Raw genomic sequence first — 25,483 nt, forward strand, 5'->3', positions numbered from 1 at the left:
CTATAATTTGGCTGAAGAATGTATGGATGCGATTACTGATTTTGTCAAAGGTATTCTACCTGAGGATAACCTTGCACCGGGTTCATACTACGAGGTTCAGAAACTTGTTGCAGGTCTTCAACTACCGTATGAAGTGATAGATGTATGTATTGACAACTGCATGATCTACTGGAGAGCGGATGAGACACGGAATGTATGCAAATTTTGTGGGAAACCTCGTTATCAGGAGACGAGGGGAAGAGTTCCGATCCCATTCAAAAGAATGTGGTATTTGCCTTTGACGGAAAGATTGAAGAGGTTGTATCAGTGTGAGCGCACAGCAAAAGCAATGAGATGGCATGCAGAGCATTCCACAAATGGTGAGATTAGACATCCTTCAGATGCGAAGGCTTGGAAACATTTCCAGTCAACATATCCAGAATTTGCGGAAGAGAGAAGAAATGTTTATCTTGGATTATCTACTGATTGTTTCAGCCCATTTGGAAAGCATGGAAGACAATATTCTCTATGGCCAGTTATTGTGACACCGTACAACTTACGGCCGAGCTTGTGCATGCGACGAGAGTTTTTGTTTCTCTCAATTCTTGTCCCAGGGCCAGATCATCCTAAAAGATCACTAGATGTGTTTCTTCAACCACTAATATATGAGCTGCAACAACTATGGGCGCATGGTTTTGAGACATACGATGTTTCGTGCAAAGAAAACTTTCAGATGCGGGCAGTACTTATGTGGACAATAAGTGACTTTCCAGCATATGGTATGTTATCTGGATGGACAACACATGAGAAGCTATCATGTCCATATTGTCAAGATGACACAGATGCTTTCCAACTAAAGAACGGAAGGAAAACGTGTTGGTTTGACTGTCACAGACGATTTCTACCACCTGATCATCCATACCGCAGGAGTAAGACTTCGTTTACGAAGAACAAGCAGGTGTTTGATGGTCCACCTGAGGAAGTTAGTGGGAAAGATTTGTTGAAGCAGTTTAGGTATTTTGATGCAGAAAGGACGCCAGATGTAGGTGGACATGAAAACATTCGAGTCAATGCGGTTGGAGAGCTACATAACTGGCACAAAAAGAGTATTTTCTGGGATCTGCCATATTGGGAGAGTCATCTATTGCGGCATAATTTAGATGTCGTGCATATTGAGAAGAACTTCTTCGATAATCTGATGAACACAGTCCTTAACATCCAAGGTAAAACGAAGGATAATTTGAAGTCAAGGTTGGATTTAGTCGATATTTGTGATCATTCTGAACTTCACGTTGATGAGAACGGTACGGCCCCTTTTCCCATTTATCCCTAAGCCGTGCTTCTTCGTATCTGGCATCTTCTTCGCAAGCTCCGTATGCCGATCCCATGATTCTCGAGGAGCTACATGACAAAGATGAAAGGATTGGGGCATTGGAGGAGCAGAACACCACTATCCTTTCGGAGAAGGCCACTATCCGTTCGGAGAATGCCACTATCCTTGCTGAGTTGGCATCCCAGAAGAAGTTCAACACCGAGACAATGCAGAAGCTAGATCGCTTGATGTCTTCGAGTTCATCTTAGTTTTTTTCGGCTTTTTAAAACTTTCGGAATGTTTTTTTTTTCTATTTCGGTTTGTATGAATTTTAAACTTTCTGAATGTTTTTTTTCTATTTCGGTTTGTATGAATTTAAATTATATAATATTATTAGTTTTAAATTTCTGATGTTTTTTAATTTATTAATATAAAAAAATATATAAAAATGCAAAATTAATTCGTTTTTAAAATTTATATAATTCGGTATATTCCGACGGACAATGGTCGTCGGAATATACCGACGGACAAATATCCGTCGGAATGTACCGACGAACCAATTTTCGTCGGAATATACCGACGAACAAATATCCATCTGTATATACCGACAAACAAATATCCGTCGGTATATACCGACGCCCAAAGTTTGTCGGAAAATACCGACGCCCAAAGTTTGTCGGAATACACCGAGGAATCCACTACGTCGGAATTGTCCGAGGAACGTTCTCCGTCGGTACCTAGTTTTTCCGATGAACTCTGGTCTCGTGTGTCCGCATCGTAATATCGTCGGAAGTTCGTCAGAATGATACCGAGGGACAGGTTCGTCGGAAATTCGTCGGAATCGGTCTATTCCGACGAATTTCCGACGATTTCGGCCATCAGAATCCCCCTGTTTTCTTGTAGTGAAGGAGGGAGGGTACTGATCTATCTCTCACGCAACCGCGCACGCTCAGTCAGGTATGACGATCTACGCTGACAAAGACAAGCAAACGCACGACGGGACTTCCGTCAATGCCAACGCTGACAGAACTCCAGCTGGAAACGTATCCACGGTCACTATGAACGCCGTGATACTGGACCAGATGAAAGAAATGTTCGCCTCCGCTCAGAAAAAGTCGGACGAACAAGGAAAGCTCGTGGCCTCTCTTGCAAAACAGGTGGAATCCTTAACGGCGAAGGGCAAGAGTAAAAACCCGTGTGGGGCCACAAGAGCCCGCAGCGGTAGAAGACTCGATTTCGAGACTCCAAGCGATCGGGCCCCACGGGCAGACAAGGATTCTTTAGGTCAGAACCCTGACGAAACAGTCCCGCCTGGAGCACAACCGACCACGGAGAATCTTTCACCTCCCGCCGGGAGCAACAAAGGAGGCGATTTCAAGCGGATCGATCTGGACATAAGTGACCAGTCCGATCACTCGGACGGAGGTGCCGACGTCCATCCGAGAAGAACGCGAAGCCAGTCCGCTCGGCAGGATGCGTCGTTCGAAAAGCCCATGACAGAAGAAGAAGAAAACCTCTATTGGGTAGAGTAGGAAGAACTGGCCAAGAATCAGGCTCGGATCCACCGCAGCCAACAGGCTCGCAAGGCTGCTAGAAATCCTGATGAGATCCATGATCTCCGCGAGTACATCGCAAAAACTGAGGCAGAAGTCAAGGCGGTAAAGTCGCAGATTTACCACGCGACAAGCGCTGCACCCGAGATCGACAGACTTCTCGAGGAAGCGCGGAAAACTCCGTTCACTTCCCGAATCACGGAAACTAACATCTCAGATCCTGGGAAGATCAAAATTCCCGTCTACAATGGAACCACCGACCCGAAGGCGCATTTGCAGTCTTTCCTGATCGCGATGGGAAGGTGAAAACTCAAGGAACGCGAACGAGATGCTGGCTACTGCCTCCTCTTCGTCGAAAACCTCAAAGGAGCCGCACTCGAATGGTTTTCTCGTCTGAAACGAAACTCCATCGGAATTTTCCGCCAGCTCGCCTCAGAGTTTCTCAAACAGTATTCCATGTTCATGGACAGGGAAACCTCAGACGTTGACCTTTGGAGTCTATTTCAAAGAGAAGACGAACCACTCCGCGAATTCATGAACAGGTTCAAGTTGGTAATGGCAAGAGTCACTGGAATCAGCGACAAAGTGGCTATCGACGCTTTGCGGAAAACTCTCTGGTACAGGCCGAAACTCCGGCAATGGATATCCCTTGAAAAACCGAGAAAAATCCAGGACGCTCTTCACAAGGCAACAGGCTTCATCATAATGGAAGAAGAGATGAAAGTCCTCTCCCAGAAGTACAACCCGCAGAAGACGTCCGCGAGAAGAAAAAACCCTCGTAACGACAGGTATGTCCACCACGAGGGAGAAGACCTCCAGGGCGAGCATAATTACGTTGTCAACTCCGAACAGGGAAAGACTTCCGGAAATACCTGGACCAGGAACCAGTTCAAGGATAATTCCTATTGCGAGTTCCACCAGACCAGAGGTCATTCCACTATGAACTGCAAGGTTCTCGGCGCAAGGCTTGCTGCGAAGCTCCTCACCGGCGAAATTTCGAAGGTCACAGGCATAAAAGACCTCCTCATGGATTCCGATCGCCCTCCCAAAACTGATAAAGAGTCCCCCGAAAATGACACCCGCGAAAATCAGTCGGGCGAGAAACGCGGAAGGAGGCAAGATGACCGAGGAAACGCCAGCAACCGTCGAACGGTGTGCATGATCATCGGGGGATCGCAATTCTATCGCGATTCGATCTCGTGATCAAAGCTTATGGATGGAAGGCTGAGATGAGTTCAAGCTCGCTGGTTCGGTCCCCAACCGACGACGCCCCTAACGATACGATCGTCTTCGAAGAGCGGGAAACCATCAGAATCGACAAACCTCACTGCGACCCATTGGTTATCGATCTGGTAATCTGAGACCTTGAAGTGGGAAGGACCCTTATCGACACAGGAAGCACAGTCAATGTCATCTTCTGCGATACCCTCCGGAGGATGAACATTGAACTCGGAGAAGTCATCCCGGAACCAAAACCTCTCACCGGTTTCTCAGGTGCAACGTCAATGACCCTCGAATCAATTAAACTCCCAGTGATGGCTAAAGAGGTGACGAAAATCATTGACTTCGTGGTAGTCGATAACCCGGCATCTACAATGTCATCATGGGAACTCCTTGGATCAATACCATGAAAGCGGTACCGTCGACTTACCACCTTGGCATCAAGTTTCCAACTCCAAACGGAACAGCGGTAATCTGGGGATGCAAGAAACAGTCTAGGCTCCTCTTCTTGGCCGAGCATAAACTACGACAAACTCGGAACACCCCCGCGGTCAACCCGAAGCGGGCTAAGAAAGCTGAAAATGCTCCCGAGAGCTCCATAAAAAGTGATCCAGAATCACCCGACCAGGCAACGACTCCAGACATCGACATAGTCCCCGAGTCCATCACCTTGCCAGCGGACAGCCCGACCCCTGAAATGGTCGTCGATCCAACTGAAGCCCTAACGGCTGAAGTAACCGGAATGATCCCATCCAGCGAGTAGGAACACCCGCAGCAACAAGCAGAACTACGAGATGGCTTGATCCTCGAAAGAGGTACGTAGGCAGCTTGTCATATCGACAAGTTCAGCTATCCACCTCGTTAAAAAGGGGGGGGGTACGTATACTCGTATACTCCCACAAAATCCAAAATATCCATGAATGTACTCGATATTTTCGAAACTTTTTCTATCAATTCTACCTTCTTCCGATCTCACGATTCACTTGCAATAAGTCACAGTAATCTAAGGTTGCCCTAAGAAACACTCAAGATAAGGGCATACCGTCCAAGCAGTCCTTGGACGAAAACTAATTCCTACATAATTCACACATACTCATGGTCAAGTAAGACCGGAAAAACTCATCTTCTATAAAAACGAAGATCGTAGCCATCTCACAGCAAAAGACATAAATTCGAGAAAGCGAGACGTCACAAATATTTCTCGAAAGATATTATCCAAATACACAGTCCATCCGTGACTCTAAAATACAAAATGCCCGTCGATTGGCCCCGACTGACAAGTCCAAAACGTTCTCTAAAAAAGAACTCGTAGTCAAACCTTTCATAAAAACTAAAGGTTCTCTTACATCCGACAAGGATACCATAGCGCGCTACACAAGAAAATCCGAAATTTTGGTCAGCACACCAGACGTTTTCTGGAGAGTGCTCGATTCTTCCCACACAAGTCATATAAGCCGGCGCCTAGTCGCACACTTTAATCGGAAAGAATCAGGTAGCAATCGCCAACGGGCAAAATGAAAGCCGATTAGTCGTCGCATAGCCTTAGAGCCAAAAGTAAACCTACGTCTTTCCCTAAACCCAGTCCTACTGGTCCATTAACATCTCAAGACATGATATCGAAACTGATACGAGATCTTAAAACATGTCTCATCGTCCACATCTAAAACGCTCACGAAACTTCGTAAAACTCCTAAACGTTTTCGAATACCCTCGAAAGAGCAAACGAACGGAACGACAAATTAAGAGTTAAGATACGAAGTGACTACTCATGTCTTTCCCTCGACACTTGGCAGGAGTATAAACTAAAACCCATAGAATGCTAAAAGAACATTCGTTATATATAAAAAGGCCGCAGAGCGGCTGGGATTCGAAGCCACAACGGCCAGTCCCGCATACATAGTCAAATGACCTCACAAGGCCATAGCACACTCAAATAACGAAAGGCCACACTCGGCCTAAAACACTACACGAAATCTTGAGATAAAGGCAAAGGGAAAACAATCCCGACGACCTTCAGAGATCAAGGTCAAGATACCCAGAAATTGATGCTCCAAATGAGTCTGTGGGCTGATCCACTTCTCCTCCCTCGTCCGCAGCATCGGCTCCCGCTTCCGTCATGTCCTCCGAAACCTCGATTGGTTCCCAAAGCTCTCGGATCCTCCCCTCGATTGGAGGAACCATCGACTCGGCCTGGGCGCACCTATCCATGAGGCCCGACATCTCAGCAACCTCGGAGAGAAAAGAGAAATCAGCGTTCTGCGACTTTCAGAGGGTACCAACCGAACCGCGGCATTCGCGGAAGTCACCCATGTAGTCTTTAGCGTCCTTGAAACTCCTGAACTCAGCATCAAACAATGTAGCTCTCCTCGCTAACTCAGCAGCAATCGCCCTCCTCCCTTTCCTCCCCACATGGATGAGAGCTCGGGAATGGGACTCAGCCTGTCTGCGCTCTCTTTCCGCAACCTCTTTCTGAAAACATATGAATTTCCTCTCGATCTCTTCGGCCTTGAAGTGAGAAAGACGCGCCTCTCTGAAACTTCCGTCAAACGTTGAATTAAAGACCAGCATTTCCTACACGAATCAAGGGTCAAACATGGAAGCGGCTAACGAAGATTCGCCAAAAAAAAATAATTTTTCAGAGACTAAACCTCGTTGATCAACCGAGAACCTTCCGCGACCACTTCTCTCTTCGACGCTTCATCCAGTGACGCTGGAGTAGTAAAACCGGGAGGAAGGTTGGCAAAGAAGTCGTCCGGAAGAGGAGCCTCGCTGGTTCCACTTCCATCACCCGGGGTGAAACCCGGGTTCCATCCAGGGAGCGGAAGATCTTCTGAGACAAAGTTTTTGTCTTCGAGAGCGATTCCCTTGTATTTTTGGGGCCTAACTCTCTCCCTCGTCGGGATGTGGCTCGTCCATGTCTGATGCACGTAAAGGTCGGGAGATGCCTCGCGATCGGTAGAGCACCACTGCATTCCGGATCCTGTCTAGGGTGAAGGAATCCCAAAAGAACGGACCATTGCGGAGAAGATCGCGCTTAGCAAACAGGTCCCTGAGGATCGCGGGGAGGATACCGTTCGCTACAAAAAAAAAATGCGTTAGATACCTCCGAGTATCTATACGAACCAAATTTCCAACCATCGTACCACGATGAAAGTTCCATTGGCCACGGAACAAGGGGAGACAGTTCTCCTCGACGGATGCGCCATCGATTCGAACATAGAAAAAATGCTTGAACCATCCCTTGGCATTTGAAGTATGCCCCTGGATTATCGATATATGTCTTTTAGGAGCCATGCGGTATGAGTAGTCAATCGAGGTCTTTCATGTCGACCATAGCCCTTCAAAGTCGTCGGGGCTGAGGTCCATTCCGAGCTTGTAGCTCAGGATCAACACGCCAAGAAATTTCTGCAACGCCGCAACGTTTAGTTGACTAATCGACAGCTCAAAACGGTCGAGTGCACGGACGATGGCCTCAGGAATCAGGAACCACATGCGACAACGTGTCAGGAAAGCTTCGTAGCATGTGAAGAATCCCTCCAGGGGATCCTCCGCACTCTCCCCCTACACCGGGACTCGAAACACAACCCCGCTCGGAACTTTGTAAAACTCTCGAAGGGTCTTAAGATAGGCGGGAGAGGTCCTGCTCGGAAGGGTAGGATCAAGCTGCATCGCGGATCTTGTGGGATAGAAGACTTCGGGCGGAGGAGTTATCGAACCACATAAAGCGTCCCATTACGCTTCCTTCTCTTCTTGCTCGACCTCGAATTCCTCATTGGGAACAATCTCCTCATTGGTACAAGGATTGCCAGAAGATGATTGAGGGGAAGTCTTTTTCTTAGAGGATCTCTTTCTTGAAGTCATTTTTTTTTAAAGACAAAAACTTTGACACAAAGGTAAAGAGAGAGAGGATAAGAGAAATTTCTACCTTGGAGAAATTTTCTTGTGAAGAGAAGTTAATGAAGACTTTGAAAAAAAACTTACTCCACTTAAATATAGGGAAAAAGGTTACTATTCATTCTCGGACTTTCGGCAAACCATTACGTCAAATTCCATCAAAACAAGTCATACCGCAAGCTAGGACCTCACACCCAGGTCCGCGGATCCTAGCTAGCTGGGGGGCTAACTGTTGGGGTCAAAACCGGTCACGACAGAATCAATGCCTGAAAGTTCCCGGAAAACCAACTCTCGATCGATCCTTAAAAACTAGACATTCCCGGAAAACGATTAATCAAGGAAAAGACATTTTTTTCGCGGATGCGAACCGAGCAATATCGAGAAGAGGATCAGTCTGGATGAGGTCTCGATCGTAAGCGAGGACCGTCTCAACCAAGGTCACCTCACCCCTGGGAGAGGACGACCCGCACCAAGGTCACCTCGCCCATCTGCGAGGACGACCCGCACCGAGGTCACCTCGCCCATGGGCGAGGACGACCCGCACCGAGGTCACCTCGCCCATGGGCGAGGACGACCCGCGCCGAGGTCACCTCGCCCATGGGCGAGGACGACCCGCGCCGAGTTCACCTCTCCCATGGTAGAGGACGACCCGCATCGAGGTCACCTCGCCCATGGGCGAGGACCGACCTCCTGTCCCAAAACCGTGCATCCTCGTCTCAGTTCCCATAATACAATCCTCGGGCCCTTGGACGCAATACCCGTGTCTCGTCTCGCTTAGGATTATCAAAGAAAGACTTCGGGAAAAGTTATAAAAAACTTGGACGTCGAAACGGATTCCTGCCTGCCGTATAAAACAGGCTATGGTTAGCTTGAACACCAGTTGCCTTAACTATACGGGGAATTGGAATCCTTTCGGGAAAACCAACGGCTGTTACTTAGGAAAAATCGTAAAAACGTCTAAGTCCCAAAATGGCCCAAAAGGGGCCTGAACCGCGACTAAACAGCGCACTTACGATTTTAGAACAGAATTGAGCCCAAGGCTGATATGACGGTCTATTTTTTATTTCGCAGGAAAAAATAAATGTCAAGTTTCCGAAGATATTCATGAAGGGTGACGGAAAATGGAAAAGCCCATCTCGCGACGAATCCGGCCCAGGAAAAGGTGCAAACCGACCTAGAGAGAGTATATAAGGAGGGCTTAAGGCGAGGAGCAAAAGGGAGAGCTTTCTCAGAGCAAACTTAATACTTAGAGCAATTTAGGCATTTTTCCGTTTTTACTATCGAGCTACGACTCGACTAGGTTAGAACTTAGGTGGCTAGACTAGCGAACGTACCGACAGCTCTCGTGGCCTAGGATCTTACCTGTTTTTCACGCTCAAATGCGAATTCGGAAATAAGAACTCTTTATTCTCTTTTCGCTCTTTTACGATTTATTACTTTTGACTCTTTCATATTGATTGTGTTGTGTGTGGCCCAGCAGATAACCGGGACCTTCAAGGAAGGCTAGGTTAGCTTGGCCTTCCTCCGATTAACAAATCTCGACGGTGTGAATTTTGGTTCCCACACAGATCACCTACAGCACCAAAGTGGGGGATTTGATAAACCTGCATTACACACTTTGGTGCTGTAGGGATTCGCAGACACTATTCACTACAGTTTAAAATTCAAAATTTAAAATATAGCTGTTGGAGTCTTTTCTCTTTTTTGTCTTCTCATACCTTTTGTATTTATGGTTATGGCTATAAATAGCACTAGATTTGACCCGCGCTTTAAAAGCGCGGTCCTATTTTTGATTGACCAAAATTTATTTATTTAATCCAACCTATGTTACTTTTAATTTTGTGTGTATTTAAAATGTAAGACAATCTATTTTAATCAGCTTCGTATTGATCATAGTTTGTTTTAATATTTTATAATTAAAATGTATTAATATTTTCATTTAGCTTACTTTTTTTATTTTATAACTGTTTTGCATATTTGATGGGAACCCGTAAGAATATCAATTGTAAGACATTTACTGTCACCTGCACAATATAATTATTAATTAACAATATATACTATATTTTGATCTGCGCTTTCCAAGCGCGGATTTTTTGGATTATATTATAATACAAAGTCTTATTATATCGAAAATTATAATTTTTAACAGTTATATAAGCTATGAATTAGTTTATTTGAGATTTTACATGTACACTTTTACGTAAATTTCTTTTAGGCATGAGAATTATATCCGGATTAAAAAACCAAACTGAACCGACCCGAAAATATAGGTTTAGTTCAGGTCCAAAGAAGATAATCTATTGGGTTTTTTTTGGACCCACAGGTCTTTGTTTGAGTCTGGGTCCTATCCTAGACCCGATCATAAATATGTTGTGTTTATTAGGTATATTTGGATATTTCGAATATGTTTCCGATATTATGGATATTTTTTTTAAGTTTTTGGCTTACGATTATAGTTTCTGATTTCAGGTAAATTTTCAAATTAAAAAAAAAAAAAATTGTGTATTTTTCAGTTCATCGTGCTGATTTTGAATAAGATTTTGAATTTTTAGGTATTTGAATTTTTGACTATTTGTTTGGAGTTTCGAATATTTTTCAGATTTTTTAGATATTTTGATTTTTTTAGGATCCTAAATACCCGAACATAGGTGGACCCATTACGTCCATATCAGGTCCAACAACCTTTTGATATAGATTTTTAGTGTTATTGTACAAAAACATGGTTGATGAAATATTTTTCTGAGTAAAGGTATCATAAGGAATAATATTAGGATCTGCTAAAAATATTTAAAATATTGTATGGTTAGAATGATTAATGGTATTACCAAAAAAAAAAATTGTTATACTTGCCTCCAACAACTTTTTTATATTAGATTTTTTAAGATTATTTCTCTTTTAATAGTATTGATTCGTTTTTAAGTGAAAAGTATATAAAAGTATAATATCTAAACCAATAATTTTTAAAATCGTGAATAATCAGTACTGATATCGCGAAGTCGGGTTAACTTTAATAGAACCAATGAATTTCTACATTTTTTGTGAAGGTAACATGAATATTCAGAAAACTCATTTTTAAATATGAAAATATCTACCAAACTGTAGACGGTTGAAATTTTAGTATATGATATGAGATTTTAGTGGGAAAATTTATATATGATATAATCCCCTATATATTATTTGAGAAACATTACAACTTCTTTTTGTAGCCACGTGTCATCACTAGGATGATTCTTAGAATCATTAGAGAAATATGTTGGTCCATCTAATTATATAATAAACTTTTTATTAAACTAACAATAAATTAATTATTAATGTATTTTATTATTTCTTTAAATAAAATTTACGGAATTGCCTAATTTGGCTAAAGTATATATGACAATTAATGATTTTGAATAATAAAGATTTGATAAAAATTAGTGTATCTTCTATCATATTTGTTTAATATTAAAATATTAAATAAATTAAACAACCACAATAACCATATAATAAAAAATTTAGATTTTTCTGTATATGTTATATTTTAAAATTTTAAAAACGACTATAAATTACTAAAACTGTTAAAAGTCTCACATTCAAATGATTACAAAATTATATAAGTAAAAATTATAATTTAATTAATTATTAAGATTAATATATATATATATATATATATATCGTTTTAAATTAAACTATAAACCATATAAAATAAATAAATCTTTTAGTTTCAAAATTTACTTTGAACAATTTTTTGGTAAAAATTTTAAACGAACATTGACAACTTATTTTTTTATAAAAATTATAAATTATTAAAACTATTAATCCCACAACTAAAATTTTGTTATCAGTAATTTAATTTTTTTTCTATAAAAGATACAAATGATCAAAAAACTATATGAGTAGAAATCATCATTTAATAGACATTAATATTAAAAATATACTAAAATATACTATGTATGTTAGTATCATTTAAATTTAATTACATATCCTATCAAATATTAAAAAAATATTTTTTAGATTAATAAAATTGATTTATATGTTCGCACCAATTTAATTATATATTTAATAGTTGCTGACTTTTAATTATTCTATATATATTTATTATTTCATAATATGTAAAAATATTTAATACATAAAATAATTTTTATATATAATATTTATCCCGCGCAAGGCGCGGATCTTAACCTAGTTACTTTATTATAAAAGAAAGAGGAAATTAGAATATACACATATATGTCGTGTAACTTCTCTTGCTTTAAATCGTATATTATACGATAAAAGTGATAATATAAAACATTAGTTTCAATGCTTTTACGATTAAAAATCAAAATGGTAAATATAGCAATAGTAGTGATTAGGATTTAGGAGTGAGATTTAAATAAATAAAGGAAATTAATAAATTATTGTTAGAGAAATATATGGTAACATATTATTAGTATAAAAAGGTAAGACCAAAAAATAATGAGATAAATGAAAGGGTACAAACAACTTTCATAGGTAGATTTTTTAAGACTTCTTTTCTTTTAATAGTATCGATAGTTTTTTTTCCGAACAAAACAATATATATAGTTAACAATATATATTTGCTAAGAAAATTAAAAGAACTATCAAGAAGAAAGAGAAGAGCAGAGAAGAGATGCACCAAAAGATTGATATTGCTAAGTCAGGGCTAAAAGAAAGAGGTCAGAATCTATAAACATTAAGCTAAATGTCAAATAAGTTTTGCAGGAAAAGTAAGCTTTTCCATTGCAATTATCTTTCGCTTCCTGCATTTGGTGTATATATCAATTGGTTGCTGCTTGAGGAGGTCAACACCAAGAAGATCAAGTTTGATATGAAGGAGAAAAAAGCAATAGGTCGTGTAGATGACAATATGGATCCAAAAGACTGCGTAGTTTATGCTTAATATATTAATAAATTCGCAATTATTATTTTTAAATCTGTTAGTATAGAGATTTAGATTATGGAATATTCTCTAAGATATGATAAATTTCTAAATCCGCTAAGTTAGGTATTTGAAAAATATTATGGAAGATACGATGGGCCTTTAATTGCTTTGGGACGATTTCTAAATTATCTAAAATGGGAACACCTGATTGGTTGAATAATATGTACCAACAATTATTTTTGAAAATCTAAATATGGGAATGGCATAACAATGTAAATAATATAAAAGGTAAGGGCAGAATCCTATTAGAGATTCTGCTTTAATATTATAGATTCTTTGTACACGTAAATGAATTAATGGAGTTTATCTTCTCCTTCATCTAAATCTCTCTTACTCTTTCTAATCTCTCCAATCTCTTATCTCACTAATCTTCCTAATCTCTCAATCTATTCTTTTACTTCTTTAAATCTTATATGGTATCAGAACCAGGTTGCTCAAATTTCTGAGTTCATTCCGCAGATCTCAGTCTGTTCATCTTCTTTTCTCGATTCCTTTCCTTCATATTCTGGGTTTTGCTAGTCTGATTGAAACAAGCAACCCAAATATGGAACTGAACCACAGATCTGTTATACCAGGGTCCCTGTGGGAACCAAAATTCACACTGTCGATTTTCGATTTCCATTTAAATAAGGAAAGTAGGAGAACCCTAGTTTCCCCTCCTACTTTCACAGATGTCCCAGATATCTGCTAATACCACACGCCAAACAATCAGAACACGAAATAAAAACGATAAAATATAAGAAATCGAAAAGATAGCACAGTAGATCTTATTCCGAATTCGCGTTTGAGCGTTACAACAAGGTAAGAGCCTAGGCTGCGAGAGCTGTCGGCGAGATTCCTAGTTCTAAAACCCTAAAGCTGCTAAACCTAATTGAGTCGCAGCTCGAATAACAAAAACGGGATACTGTCTAAATCGCTCTAAGTGCTAAGTTTTTTGCTGTGTCTTGAATCCCCTTTTGCCTCTCGCCTACGTAGCGACTGAGCCTTATGCGTGCTTCGGCTTGAGCTCGGTCGCTACGTAGCGACCGAGCCGTATGCGTGCTCAGTCGCTACGTAGCGACCGAGCTTTGGCTCGAGCTCGGTCGCTACGTAGCGGGCGAGCCGTGTGCGTGCTCGATCGCTACGTAGCGACCGAGCTTGGCTTGTGCGTGGTCCGATTGCCATTCTCGAGCTTGTCTGTGGCCGGTTTGAATACGTGTCTGTTGCCTTGGGACAATCGGTATTTGGTCTGATCGAGATTAGAACAAGATTTTACCGCAAGGCTCTTTGTAAAGATATTTTTTACGAAGAATCACTTTCGTAAAAAATGCTCATGCTGATTTTTGCGGAGATTTGGACAGTAACTTCGTCGTAACCGTTTTCAACCCCAACAGTTAGCCCCCTCAGACCGTTAGAATCGTGGATTTCCAATGAGATTCTAGCGTGCGGTATGGTGAGTTTAGCCAAGGTTGGCGTATTTGGGCGAAGTTTATATCCAAAAGTCCGCGGGCAAATAGTAACTTCCCATGCCTATAAGAAGGAATGTAACTTCTTCTTAATTTTTCACTTGCTTATTCTCATAAGAAGTTTTTTGAAAAAATTTCCCTCTTCCTCTTTCTCTCTTTCTTCTTGTTTTCTTGAATTTTACAAGATGTCTAGCAAAAAAAAAGACTTCGAAAAGAGGTACCTATCGCGGTTCCTCGTTCGAAGATGTTCATGACGAGATTCTTGTTCCGAAGGTTGTGTTCGTGCCTCACTCGATAGATCCAGCCAAAATGCGGCATGGTGGACAACGAGATATGGTTCGATTACTCCTCCTATCGAGAAGCCGTTCCCTGTCATGAGCCATCGTTCGGTCGAAAGGGGCGAGCCGAGCAGAAGTACTAGTGACTTTCTTCAGACCGTGCAGTCGTTCTACCGAATTCCAGACACGGTGGAATTTCGCATTCCTCGTCATGGGGAAAGCGCCGATAGTCCTCCGGACGGTTATTTCATTTGTTACGAGTCATTCGTGGTGCGCTTCCGTTTGTGGTTCCCGATTCCTAAAGTCATCATCCGTGTGCTTGATCGTTTTGAGGTATCGATAAGCCAGCTGAATCCTACCAGCCTCCAGCATCTCATCGGCGTTGTGATCCTGAGTTATGAGCATGGTCTCTCCCTTACCACCGACCACTTCGAAGCGCTCTTTAGACTGCAGCTCGTCTCGAAGCCGGACAATTACCGGTTGGTCCCTCGGAACCATATGTCGGTGATCAAGGGGTTTACCTCCAACTTTAACTTGTGGAAGAAGTTCTCCTTCTTCCTCCGTATAAGTGCTGCATCTGTCGAGGAGAGCTGCATTCCGTTGTTCCGGAGTAAACCGAATGACGGTCCCTTCATCAACCGACTCCCTCCATTCCCTGAGGACACGATCGAAATGAGGGATCTCCTCAGGAATGGCCCGTTTTTCTAAACGTCCTTTACGCCGAAGAGAGTTCGCAAGGCGTTGAGGCTCGTTTGTCCCGATTTCGAAGGGGGCGTGGGGACGGACAGTGATCCTGGGTCTGACGGTCCTGCTCCTTGCGACGATCCCGCTGGGGAGACAAACGTGAGGTCTCCGAAGGGCAAAGGCATTGACCTCGGCGATATAGACTTTTCCGTAGATGATTCTATTCTCCCAGGAAGGGATCCGGACCTTGCTTACGGTGACGGTAGCGGTACGAGCGAGGCGCCTATCCCAGATTTTGACGATTTCTTTGCCGGTCTACCCTCGTTTTTCGATCCTCCCTCATCAGTGGATGAAATGGGAAGGTCTAAGATAGTCGTGGAAGGATCTCGTATAATCAATGGGGTTAGTTGCTCTTTTTTTTTTTTAGAAATTTTGCAGATAGGATCATGCGCTTTTTCATATTTTTTTTAAACGCGTTGGTCATTTTTGCAGGGTCTGAACTTGCTCAGCTCAGCTCTTGAGGCGAGCCATAGGGAGTCCATGGTCTATCGCCTCAAGGGATAGAAAGCGGAAAAGGACCTTGCTCGTATGCAAAACCAGATTTTGGAGTGAGATTCGAAACTCGCCAGGGACAACGAGAAGGCTGTTCGTCGTGCGGAAAGGAAGGGTAGGAGAGAGATCGTCAAAGTGATGAGGAACCATGCCTCTCAGTTAAAGACTGAGTATGGAAACCTCAAGGATGCTTATTCCTTGGTGGGCGATTTTCGCGAGTGTCGCGGCTCAGTTGGCACCCTTTGGAAGACGCAGGCGGACGACTTCGTTTTCGAGGAGGAGATGAGGGATATGAAAGATGGCATGAAGGACCATGCCCACGCTGAGGTGCTTATTCCCCCGATCGATGGGAGGATCCATGGATTCTGGGATCCCATCCAGGTTTCTCCCGATACGGAGGAGGTCGCGACTGAGGTTGCTGGTGACGATGAGGAAGTGAACTATCCCGCGGATGCATTCGGAGCTTCCTTGTCCGGAAATTTTAACTTTGATTTGTGAGTATCAAAGTCGGTGTTTTTCGGGGAGCGATTTCCCCTTATCTTGTGTTTATGGCCGCGTGGCCTTTATTATCCGTATCTGGCCGAGTGTGGCCTTTATGCTGAGACTTTGTGTGGGCCTTTTTGGCCGTTTTTTATCGGGACTGGCCTTTGGTGGCTTTGAATCTCTACCGCTCTGCGGTTTTATATATATGATGAATATTTATCGAAGTACCTTGTTCTGTGAAATAGATATGAGTTGTCGTCTCATATTTACTTCTAACGAGACGTTCAATCTTGTGGTTCGCCTGAGATGTGATTTTTTGTAAGTGTCGCTTGTTTACTTTTACGAAGTTTTCGTGAACGTTAAGATATGGACGGAGAAACATGGTTTAGGATCTCGTATCATTTTTAGATATCATGTCTTGAGATGTTAGAGACCAGTGCGCTGGGTTTAGGGCAAAACCTAGGTTTACTTTCGGTTTTAAGGTTTTATGCGGTGACTAGCCAGCTATCGATTTTTCTGTTGTGATTTTAACCTGATTCGTACCGATTTAAAGTCTGTGATAGGTTCTCAGCTTATACGACTTGTATGGCATGAATCGAGCATCTCTCCAGTGACAATTTTTAAGCCAACTGGAAGTGCTAGACCAAAATTTCGGATTTTTTTTGTAGCGTGCTATTATCCTTGAGTTGGATGTTCGAGGATCAGAAGAATGATCATGTTGCGTTTGTTTAAGACGGCTGGTGTGTTCGTCGGGGCCAATCGAGTAGCGGGGTGTAAATACTCGTTGAGATTTTATGGTTGCGTTCGGACAGTTGTTTGCAGAGTTTCGAATTTAACTTGGCGACGTCTCGCTGTTGTTTCGAAGAATATACATATGTTTTAGGTGTTGAAGAATGAAGGCTTTTGCGATTTTTTCCAGATAAGGCCGTTTGACAAGAGTCTGATGTTTGTAGAATTTTATTTTTTAAGCGTGTCCTGAAACTTTTTGCGTAGCTGAAGCGTAAGTATTCGTATTGTAGTAAAAGTTTAAAAAAGCTCGATTACAATGATGCATCTTTTAAAACGTGGGAGTATACGAGTATACATACCCACCCACCCCCCCCCCCCCATTTTAGAGAGGGGGATAGCTGAACTCGTCTTTCGACGAGCTGCCTACGTACCTCTTTCGAGGATCAAGCCATCTCGTAGTTCTGTTTTATGCCACGAGTGTTCTTACGGCGGTTGTTTCCGTGCGGACCGCCTTAATCGTGGAGACTGTCGCAGGGTCGACGTTTTTGTCTGGGTTTTCCGGTTGAGTCATAGCATTGATTTCGGAATCGTGCTGAGTTTCGATGTCCGAAGCGTTCGCTTCGGCAGACGATGTCAAATCGTCTTTCTTTGAAGTGTTTTCGGCCGAAGGCTGAGTTAACTTCGCGCGTTTGCGAGTTTCCATCTCGGTGGTCGTGATTTGTCTTAACTTATGCTCTGTAAGAAAGCAAACCCGTGACTGTTTCTGACAACCCTAAATGGCTGCGATTCCGCTCTGGGTCGGGAATTTGACGCCGAGGTGATATGTAGACAGAACGGCTTTCATGGCGTTAAGCCATGCGGTTCCCATGATCACGTTGTAGATGGCAGGATGATCGACCACCGTGAAATCGATGATTTTTGTGATTTCCTTGGCCATGACTGGTAGCTGGATCGATCCGAGAGTCATCGATACTTTGCCTGAAAATCCCGTCAGCGGTTTTGGCGTTGGGGTAACTTCCCCGAGTTTGATGTTCATCTGTTTGAGAGTGTCACAGAAGATAACATTAACCGTGCTTCCCGTGTCTATGAGGACTCTCGTAACTTCTAGATCTCGTATGACAAGATCTATGACGAGTGGATCGCAGTGAGGTTGATCGATTCCGGCGGATTCGTCTCTCGTGAAAGTTATCGATTTGTTTTGACCATCTCGGGGAGGAGACCACGTAGGCCAGTTTGCACTTGATTCGGCCTTTCGCTGGTAAGCCTTTCTGAGACTGTGTCGTTGCAATACTGCGATCCTCCGATGATCATGTTGACTCTGCGACGATTGTTATCGTTTCCTTTGTCGTCCGGTCTTCTTCCGCGTTTATCCCCTGACTGGTTTCTTTGAGGGGAATTCTCCGCGGGCGGATTCCTGTCCGTCTTTGGAGGGCGATCGGTCTCGAGGATGAGATCTTTTACGCTGGTTACTTCGGAGAGCTCTCCAGCTAGTAGCTTCGCGGCCAATCTCGCTCCCAGGACTTTGCAGTTAGTCGTGGAGTGCCCTCGGGTCTGGTGGAACTCGCATAAGGTGTTTTCGTCGTATCCTTGATTGCGAGTCCACATATTACCCGTGGTTCAGCCTTGATCCGAATTGATCGCGTAGTTATGCGCCCCTTGGAGTTCTTTCCCCTCGTGATGGACGTACTTATCGTTACGAGAGCTTTTCTTTTTCGTCCTTTGGTCTACATCTTTCGAGGACGGCTTTGTCGGTTTATGCTTCTGCGGCAAATTTTTTGTTTCCTCTTCGATTATGATGTAGTCCGTTGCATTGTGGAGGGCGTCTTGGATCGTCCGTGGTTTGTCGAGGGCTATCCATTTTCTGAATTTCGACTTGTACCAGAGCGTTTTTCTGAGTGCGTCTATGGCCACCTTGTCGCTTATCCCGCTAACCCTTGACATAACCAGCTTGAACCGGCTTATGAACTCGCGGAGGGGATCGTCTTCCCTCTGGGACAGACTCCAGAGGTCGACATCGGATGTTTCTCTATCTATTAACATAGAGTATTGTTTGAGAAATTCCGACGCGAGCTGTCGGAAACTTTCGATGGAGTTTCGCTTAAGGGGTGCGAACCATTCGAGGGCCGCTCCTTCCAGATTTTTGGCGAACAGACGGCAGTAGCCGGCGTCCTTTTCGCTATCCTTCAGTCTGAATGTGCGCTTTAGGATTAGTCGTACCATCGTACTTTGGTACTTTGATTTTTCCTGGGTCAGATACCCTCGTATCAGAGATTCGAGCGGTGAAGGGTGTCTTCTGAGCCCCCTCGAGCCATCTGTCGATCTCTGGGGCAGCGCTGGTAGCGTAATGGATTTGGGATTTCACGGCCCTCACTTCCGTTGCAGTTTTGGTTATGTAGTCGCGAAGGTTGCGTATGTCCGATTTCTCGCCAGCAGATTTCCGAGCTTGGCGGCTGCGAGTAATCTCGGCCTGTTTCTCGGCCAGCTCCTCCTGTTTGATCCAGCATAGGTTTTCCTCCTCTTCCGTCATTGGTTTTTCGAACGGGGAGCCCTCCCGAGCCGATCGGCTTCTGGTTCTTCTTGGATGTCTGTCAGCGTCCTCCTCAGTATCGTTGGAGACGTCGCTGGGATCCAAGTCGACATGCTCGACTTCATCGACCTCTGTGTCCTTTGCAGGGGGTAGAGGACTTTCAGAGTTCTGTTTCTGGGCAGGGGATGTTTCGATGGGGTTCTGTCCAGAAGGACGTTTCCACGATGTTCTAGGCCTGTCGAGTGGGGTTGTGAAATCGAGTTTTCTTCCGCAGATTTTCGTAGATCCGCGGGGGGGGACTGCACGGGTCCTTGCCGTTAAGGTTTGGACCTTTTTCGTCAAGGTATCCACGAGTTTGTCATGTTCTTCCGACCTCTTTTCGTAGGCGGAGAACATCTTTTTGAACTCCTCGAGCGTCGCGGCGTTAGCAGTTGCGTTGGCCGCGGAGACGGCCGCTTTCGGAGTGTTTTGATTATCGTTGCCTCCTCCGTTGAGAGGATTTTGCATGTTATTCGTGTTGTCAGTTGACATGTCTGATCGAGCGTGTTGTGGGTGAGAGTTAGATTGATCCGTACCCCTCCCCCCTCCTTCTAGCGCCAAACTATGGGAACCGAAATTCACACTGTCGATTTCCGTTTAAATAAGGAAAGTAGGAGAACCCTAGTTTCCCAGAGGTCCCGGATATCTGCGAATACCACACGCCAATCAATCAGAACACGAAATAAAAACGATAAAATATAAGGAAGCGAAAAGATAGCAAAGTAGATCTTATTCCGAATTCGCGTTTAGGCATTACAACAAGGTAAGAGCCTGGGCTGCGAGAGCTGTCGGCGAGATTCCTAGTTCTAAAACCCTAAAGCTGCTAAACCTAATTGAGTCGCAGCTCGAATAACAAAAATGGAAAATTTTCTAAATCGCTCTAAGTGCTAAGTTTTTTGTTGTGTCTTGAATCCCCTTTTGCCTCTCGCCTAGGACTCCTTATATACTTGCTCCTAGGTCGGTTTGCGCCTTTCCCCTTCTGTCCTTAAGCCGTCATAGCTCAAAAATGGAGATACTCCAATTTTCCCGATCTTCGTGTTTATCTTCGAAAACTTTACATTTATCCGCAGAAACTTGACATTTATCTTGCCTTACAAACCAAGCATAAACCGTCATAAGGCTTATGGGTCTTCGGTTAAGAAATCTTAAGTGGCCTTCGAGCTAAGTTTTAGGTCTCTTTGGGCCGTCTTTGACTCGAAACGTTTATTACGGTTTCTTCGATAAAAACAAACTTCCCGCGGTTTTTATCGTAAAGTTTGACTGATGATTTCGAGTGATGAGAAACAAAGAATGGTTTAGCCATGGTTCACGGGAGATAGCATTAAAGAGTAGACGAGAATGCATGGATTCGTGTCGTATCGACGTTCTGGGAGAGTCTGGTCGCTTCGTAACGACCGAGCCGTGTGCGTGCTCGGTCGCTACGCATATGGTTCGGTCGCTACGTCGCTATGTAGCGACCGAGCTTGGCTCGAGCTTGGTCGCTACGTAGCGACCGAGCCGTGTGCGTGCTTGATCACTACGTAGCGACCGAGCTTGCCTTGTGCGTGGTCCGGTTGCCCTACTCGAGCTTGTCCGTGGCTGGTTTGGATACGTGTTCGTTGCCTTGGGATAATCGGTATTTGGTTCGATCGAGATTAGAACAAGATTTTACCGCAAGGCTCTTTGTAAAGATATTTTTTACGAAGAATCACTTTCGTAGAAAATTCTCATGCTGATTTTTGCAGAGATTTGAACATTAACTTCGTCGTAACCGTTTTCGACCCCAACAGCCCCTTGAAGGGTTTAATTATTTTCTTTGGTCGAAATTAGCCAAAATAGCTTTTGGGAGCCATGGACTTTGGAGGAGTCACATAAAGATTGAAACTTCAAAAATGGCAAAAAGGAGGTCAAGCTACCGATCAGATGGGTGAAGAAAAGTGGGTCCAAGAAGACCAAAGAGCAGTTGAGATCATCCACATGTCTCTCTCAGATTCAATCCTGGAAGCCTGTGGAACGGCCTAGGAGTTGTGGGAGAGTCTGAAAGCTGTTTATGGAAACATCTCCAATCCAGCAGTGTTAAAAGAAAGACTCAAGCAAAATGTCGTCTTCAGTCTTCTACTAAGTTTGAAAGACTTAAAAAAAGCTTATGCTCAAGTTAAAGGCAAGTCCATGTATACTTCCTTCATAGGTGATTCAAAGAAACAAAACACTTAGACAAACAATAATGAAATGGACGAATCGGATGGTCCAATTACTAGGAGAGATTGGGATGCCTTTATCATAGAAGCAAAGGTACTCGTCGCATCTAGGAAGTCTGGTACTCATTCCATGGCTTCTAAATCCATCATAGTTAATTCTGGAGCAAGTCATCATATGATATGTGATAGGAGTTTGATGAGTAACATTAAGGCAGCCTCAGGGAATGTACTGATAGCTAATAGGATTCCAATAGAAGGGGTAGGAAGTCTGAAGTTGTTTGACAAGGAATCTGCTGCTTTTTATTTGCCTCGGTTTACATCAAATTTGATATTAGTGAAGAAAGCTACAGTTAATCTTGATTGTCAAGTGGTATTCATACCAAATGAAGTTGAGTTTCAAGATCTTAAGACAGCGCAAGTGATTGGCAGAGGGGGCAGCAGAAATGAACTCTACCACCTTCAAACAACTAAGTTTTCTAAACTCCCTACTTCTATTTGCTTGAGTAGTGCTTCTTATAAGCGTGATAGTATTACATGGCATGCTAGATTGGTCATCTTCACACTCGTGCCTTTCAGATTATAATGCCTAATATGTCATTTAATTATTTGGAATGTAAAGCATGCATTTTAGGGAAACATTGCAAGACTGTTTTTCCAACATCATAAACTATGTATGAAAAATGCTTTGACCGAATTCATTCTGATGTGTGGACATCCCCATGTGTTTCTAGGGACAATCATAAATAGTTTGTGACTTTCATATATGAAGGGTCCAAGTATACATGGGTCACCTTGTTGCCTTCCAAAGATAAAGTGCTAGATGCATTTATAACCTTCCAAGCATGTGTTACTAATCATTTCAATGCTGCTGTGAAGGTATTAAAGTCAGACAATGGAGGGTGAATACACAAGCCATGCGTTCAAGAATCATCTGACAAAGCATGGCATACTTCATCAAACAAGTTGTCCTTATACTTCCATCAGTGAGACAGAAGAAGTGACACAAGAGGATTTTGCTCAAAGAAGCGGAAATGAGGAGGAAGAATCTCATGATCTAGAAGAGATTAATGAAACTGAAGTAGAAGAAAATGTTCAACTATTAAGAAGAAGCACAAGAGTGAGAAAGGCTTCAAAGTGGTTGGACACAAGGGTATATTTCAATGCGCATGCAGTAGCTTATCCAGCTCAGGCTATGTGTTCCTTTGCATTACATCCAGAAGAACATGTGGCGTTCATGCGCAATTTGGATGAGGATGAAGTTCCAAAATCTTATGAAGAAGCAATGAAGCACAAGGTCTGGAGAAATTCAGTAGGTGATGAAGGAGATGCAATGATAAGGAATGACACTTGGTATAAAAGTGAATTGCTTAAAAGGAAGAAAGTTGTTTCAAGTATATAGATCTTCACCATAAAGTATTTTGCAAATGAGAAGATTGAGAGGCGCAAGACTAGGCTGGTAGCAAGAGGGTTTACTCAAACCTATAAACCCTATGGGGAAGACTAGATTGACACATTTGCTCTTGTCGCCAAGCTCCACACAATTCGAATTATCTTATCCGTTGCAACCAACTTGGAATGAGACTTGTGGCAAATGGATGTGAAGAATGAATTTATGCAAGGTGAACTTGAAGATGAAGTATACATGCATCCTCATCCTGGTCTTGAAGATCTGGTGAAGCCATGGAATGTGTTGAGACTAAAGAAGGCTATATATGGGTTGAAACAGTCTCCAAGAGCATGGTACAACAAGCTGAGCACAACTCTCAATGGAATAGGCTTTAGGAAATCAGAACTTGACCACACTCTCTGGACCATCAGGTATCATTGTTATTCTGGTGTATGTGGATGATCTCATCATCACAGGAAGTGACAAAGCTGGGATACAAGCTACTAAATAGTTTATGAAATCTGTGTTTGATATCAAAGATTTGGGAGGATTGAAATACTTCCTTGGGATTGAGATCTGCAGATCTAAGGAGGGATAAACTCTAGATCTGTTGGAGGATGCAGGCAAGATTAGAGGAAAGTCAACAGACTTTTGAAGATAATCAGACTTTTGATGATGCTGGGCTGTATAGAAGGATGGTTGGGAAATTGATTTACCTGACTATCACAAGACCGGATATATGTTTTGCTGTGAATCAAGTCAGTCAACATATGCAAGCTCCAAAGATGCATCATTAGAACATGGTAGATAGAATACTGAGGTATTTGAATGGGTCGTCTGGTCAAGGAGTTTGGATGGGATGCAATGTGAGTTCAGAAGTTGTTGGCTATTGTGATGCTGATTGGACATGTGATAGAGTGGACAGAAGATCGACCACACGATATTGCACCTTCATTGGAGATAACTTGGTTACTTGGAAGAGTAAGAAGCAGAAGGTAGTTTCTTGTTCTAGTATCGAGGCTGAGTATAGAGCCATGTTGAAGTTGACAAATGAGTTGATCTGGATCAAGGGTATTTTGAAGTATCTAAGCATTGAGACAACAACACCCATGATCATGCACTGTGATAACCAAGCAGCTATCCACATTGCATCTAACTCAATATTTCATGCAGAGGAAAAAGTACATAGAAGTTGATTGTCATAAGGTGAAGCAGATGATAGTCCAAGGAGTGATATTACCATGCTATACACGAAGTGAAAATCAACTTGATGATGTGTTCACTAAGGCTGCAAGACAAAAGACAATTGAGTTCATTCACTCTCGTCTTGGACTCATTGATCTTACACCCAACAGTTGATCCCCTTAACCATGAAGTCTCCACTCTTTTTTCCTTGGTAAGTTTTTGTTCCACTGAGTTTTTCTTACTAAGGTTTTTAACGAGGAAGGTCTCACTACAAGAAAAATGATTTTTAATAGCAGACCGGTATAGCATTTTTTACTATTATGCTATGGTTGACTAACCCGCGTTTTAAAGATAGCGTTTGTATATTTCGAACCGCTATGGTAGAGGGTCGATTTAAAAAAAAAAACAAAATTCAGCGTATGGTTTTAAAAGAAGCGCTTATGTGTAATAACAAAAAGTTATTAAAAGTGTTATAGTTGAGTTACACGGTAATGCCCGCGACACTTAGAAATATTTTGGCTCCTAAAACAATTAGGCTCCCAAAAAAATCCCAAATTATCAAACCTAATTTAGGTTTTTTCCCTCTGTCGTATCTCTTTGCCTCCATTTTGCTCGATACAGTCAACATCAACCTCTCTCACCCAAAATTTCAGTTTCAGTTCCTAAGGTTCTACCATTTCTCATACCGAATCGTGAAAACAGGTCCCCTCTGTCGTATCTCTTTGCCTCCATTTTCCTCGATACAGTCAACATCAACCTCTCTCACCCAAGATTTCAGTTTCAATTCCTAAGGTTCTACTATTGCTCATCCCGAATCGTGAAAACAAGTCCCCTCTGATTGGAATCCATTCAGAATCCGTCAAAGGTTAACTCGCGTTTTAAAACTCTGCTACCCGATTCAAAATCGTTTTATCAGTTTCCAATTAGTGATATAGGGTTTTTGCATGTCTAATTGATTCGTTTTTGTATACTCTTTTGCAGGAAGATTTCATCTCCAGGTCTTTCGCTTAAGGTACCTCTATCTATTTATTTTTGGGTTTCTCGTTTCAGTTAGTATATGTAAATTTTTAAGTGATTTCATTGTATTTTAACACTGTTGTCTCCTTTTGTAGGT

General features: G+C 42.7%; 1 protein-coding gene across 1 annotated transcript; it reads left to right on the forward strand.

The window, feature by feature from the left end:
* The first annotated feature begins 2,250 nt into the window (after positions 1-2,250).
* Positions 2,251-4,047, forward strand: LOC125587264. The gene is made up of 3 exons (XM_048757492.1): positions 2,251-2,724; positions 2,824-3,146; positions 3,315-4,047. Exons 1-3 carry the CDS (start codon positions 2,251-2,253, stop codon positions 4,045-4,047), a joined length of 1,530 nt encoding a protein of 509 aa, XP_048613449.1.
* The last annotated feature ends 21,436 nt before the right edge of the window (positions 4,048-25,483 follow it).

The sequence above is a fragment of the Brassica napus genome, chromosome C5 (genome assembly GCF_020379485.1).
Source record: "Brassica napus cultivar Da-Ae chromosome C5, Da-Ae, whole genome shotgun sequence".
In the NCBI taxonomy this organism is placed as follows: Eukaryota; Viridiplantae; Streptophyta; class Magnoliopsida; order Brassicales; family Brassicaceae; genus Brassica; species Brassica napus.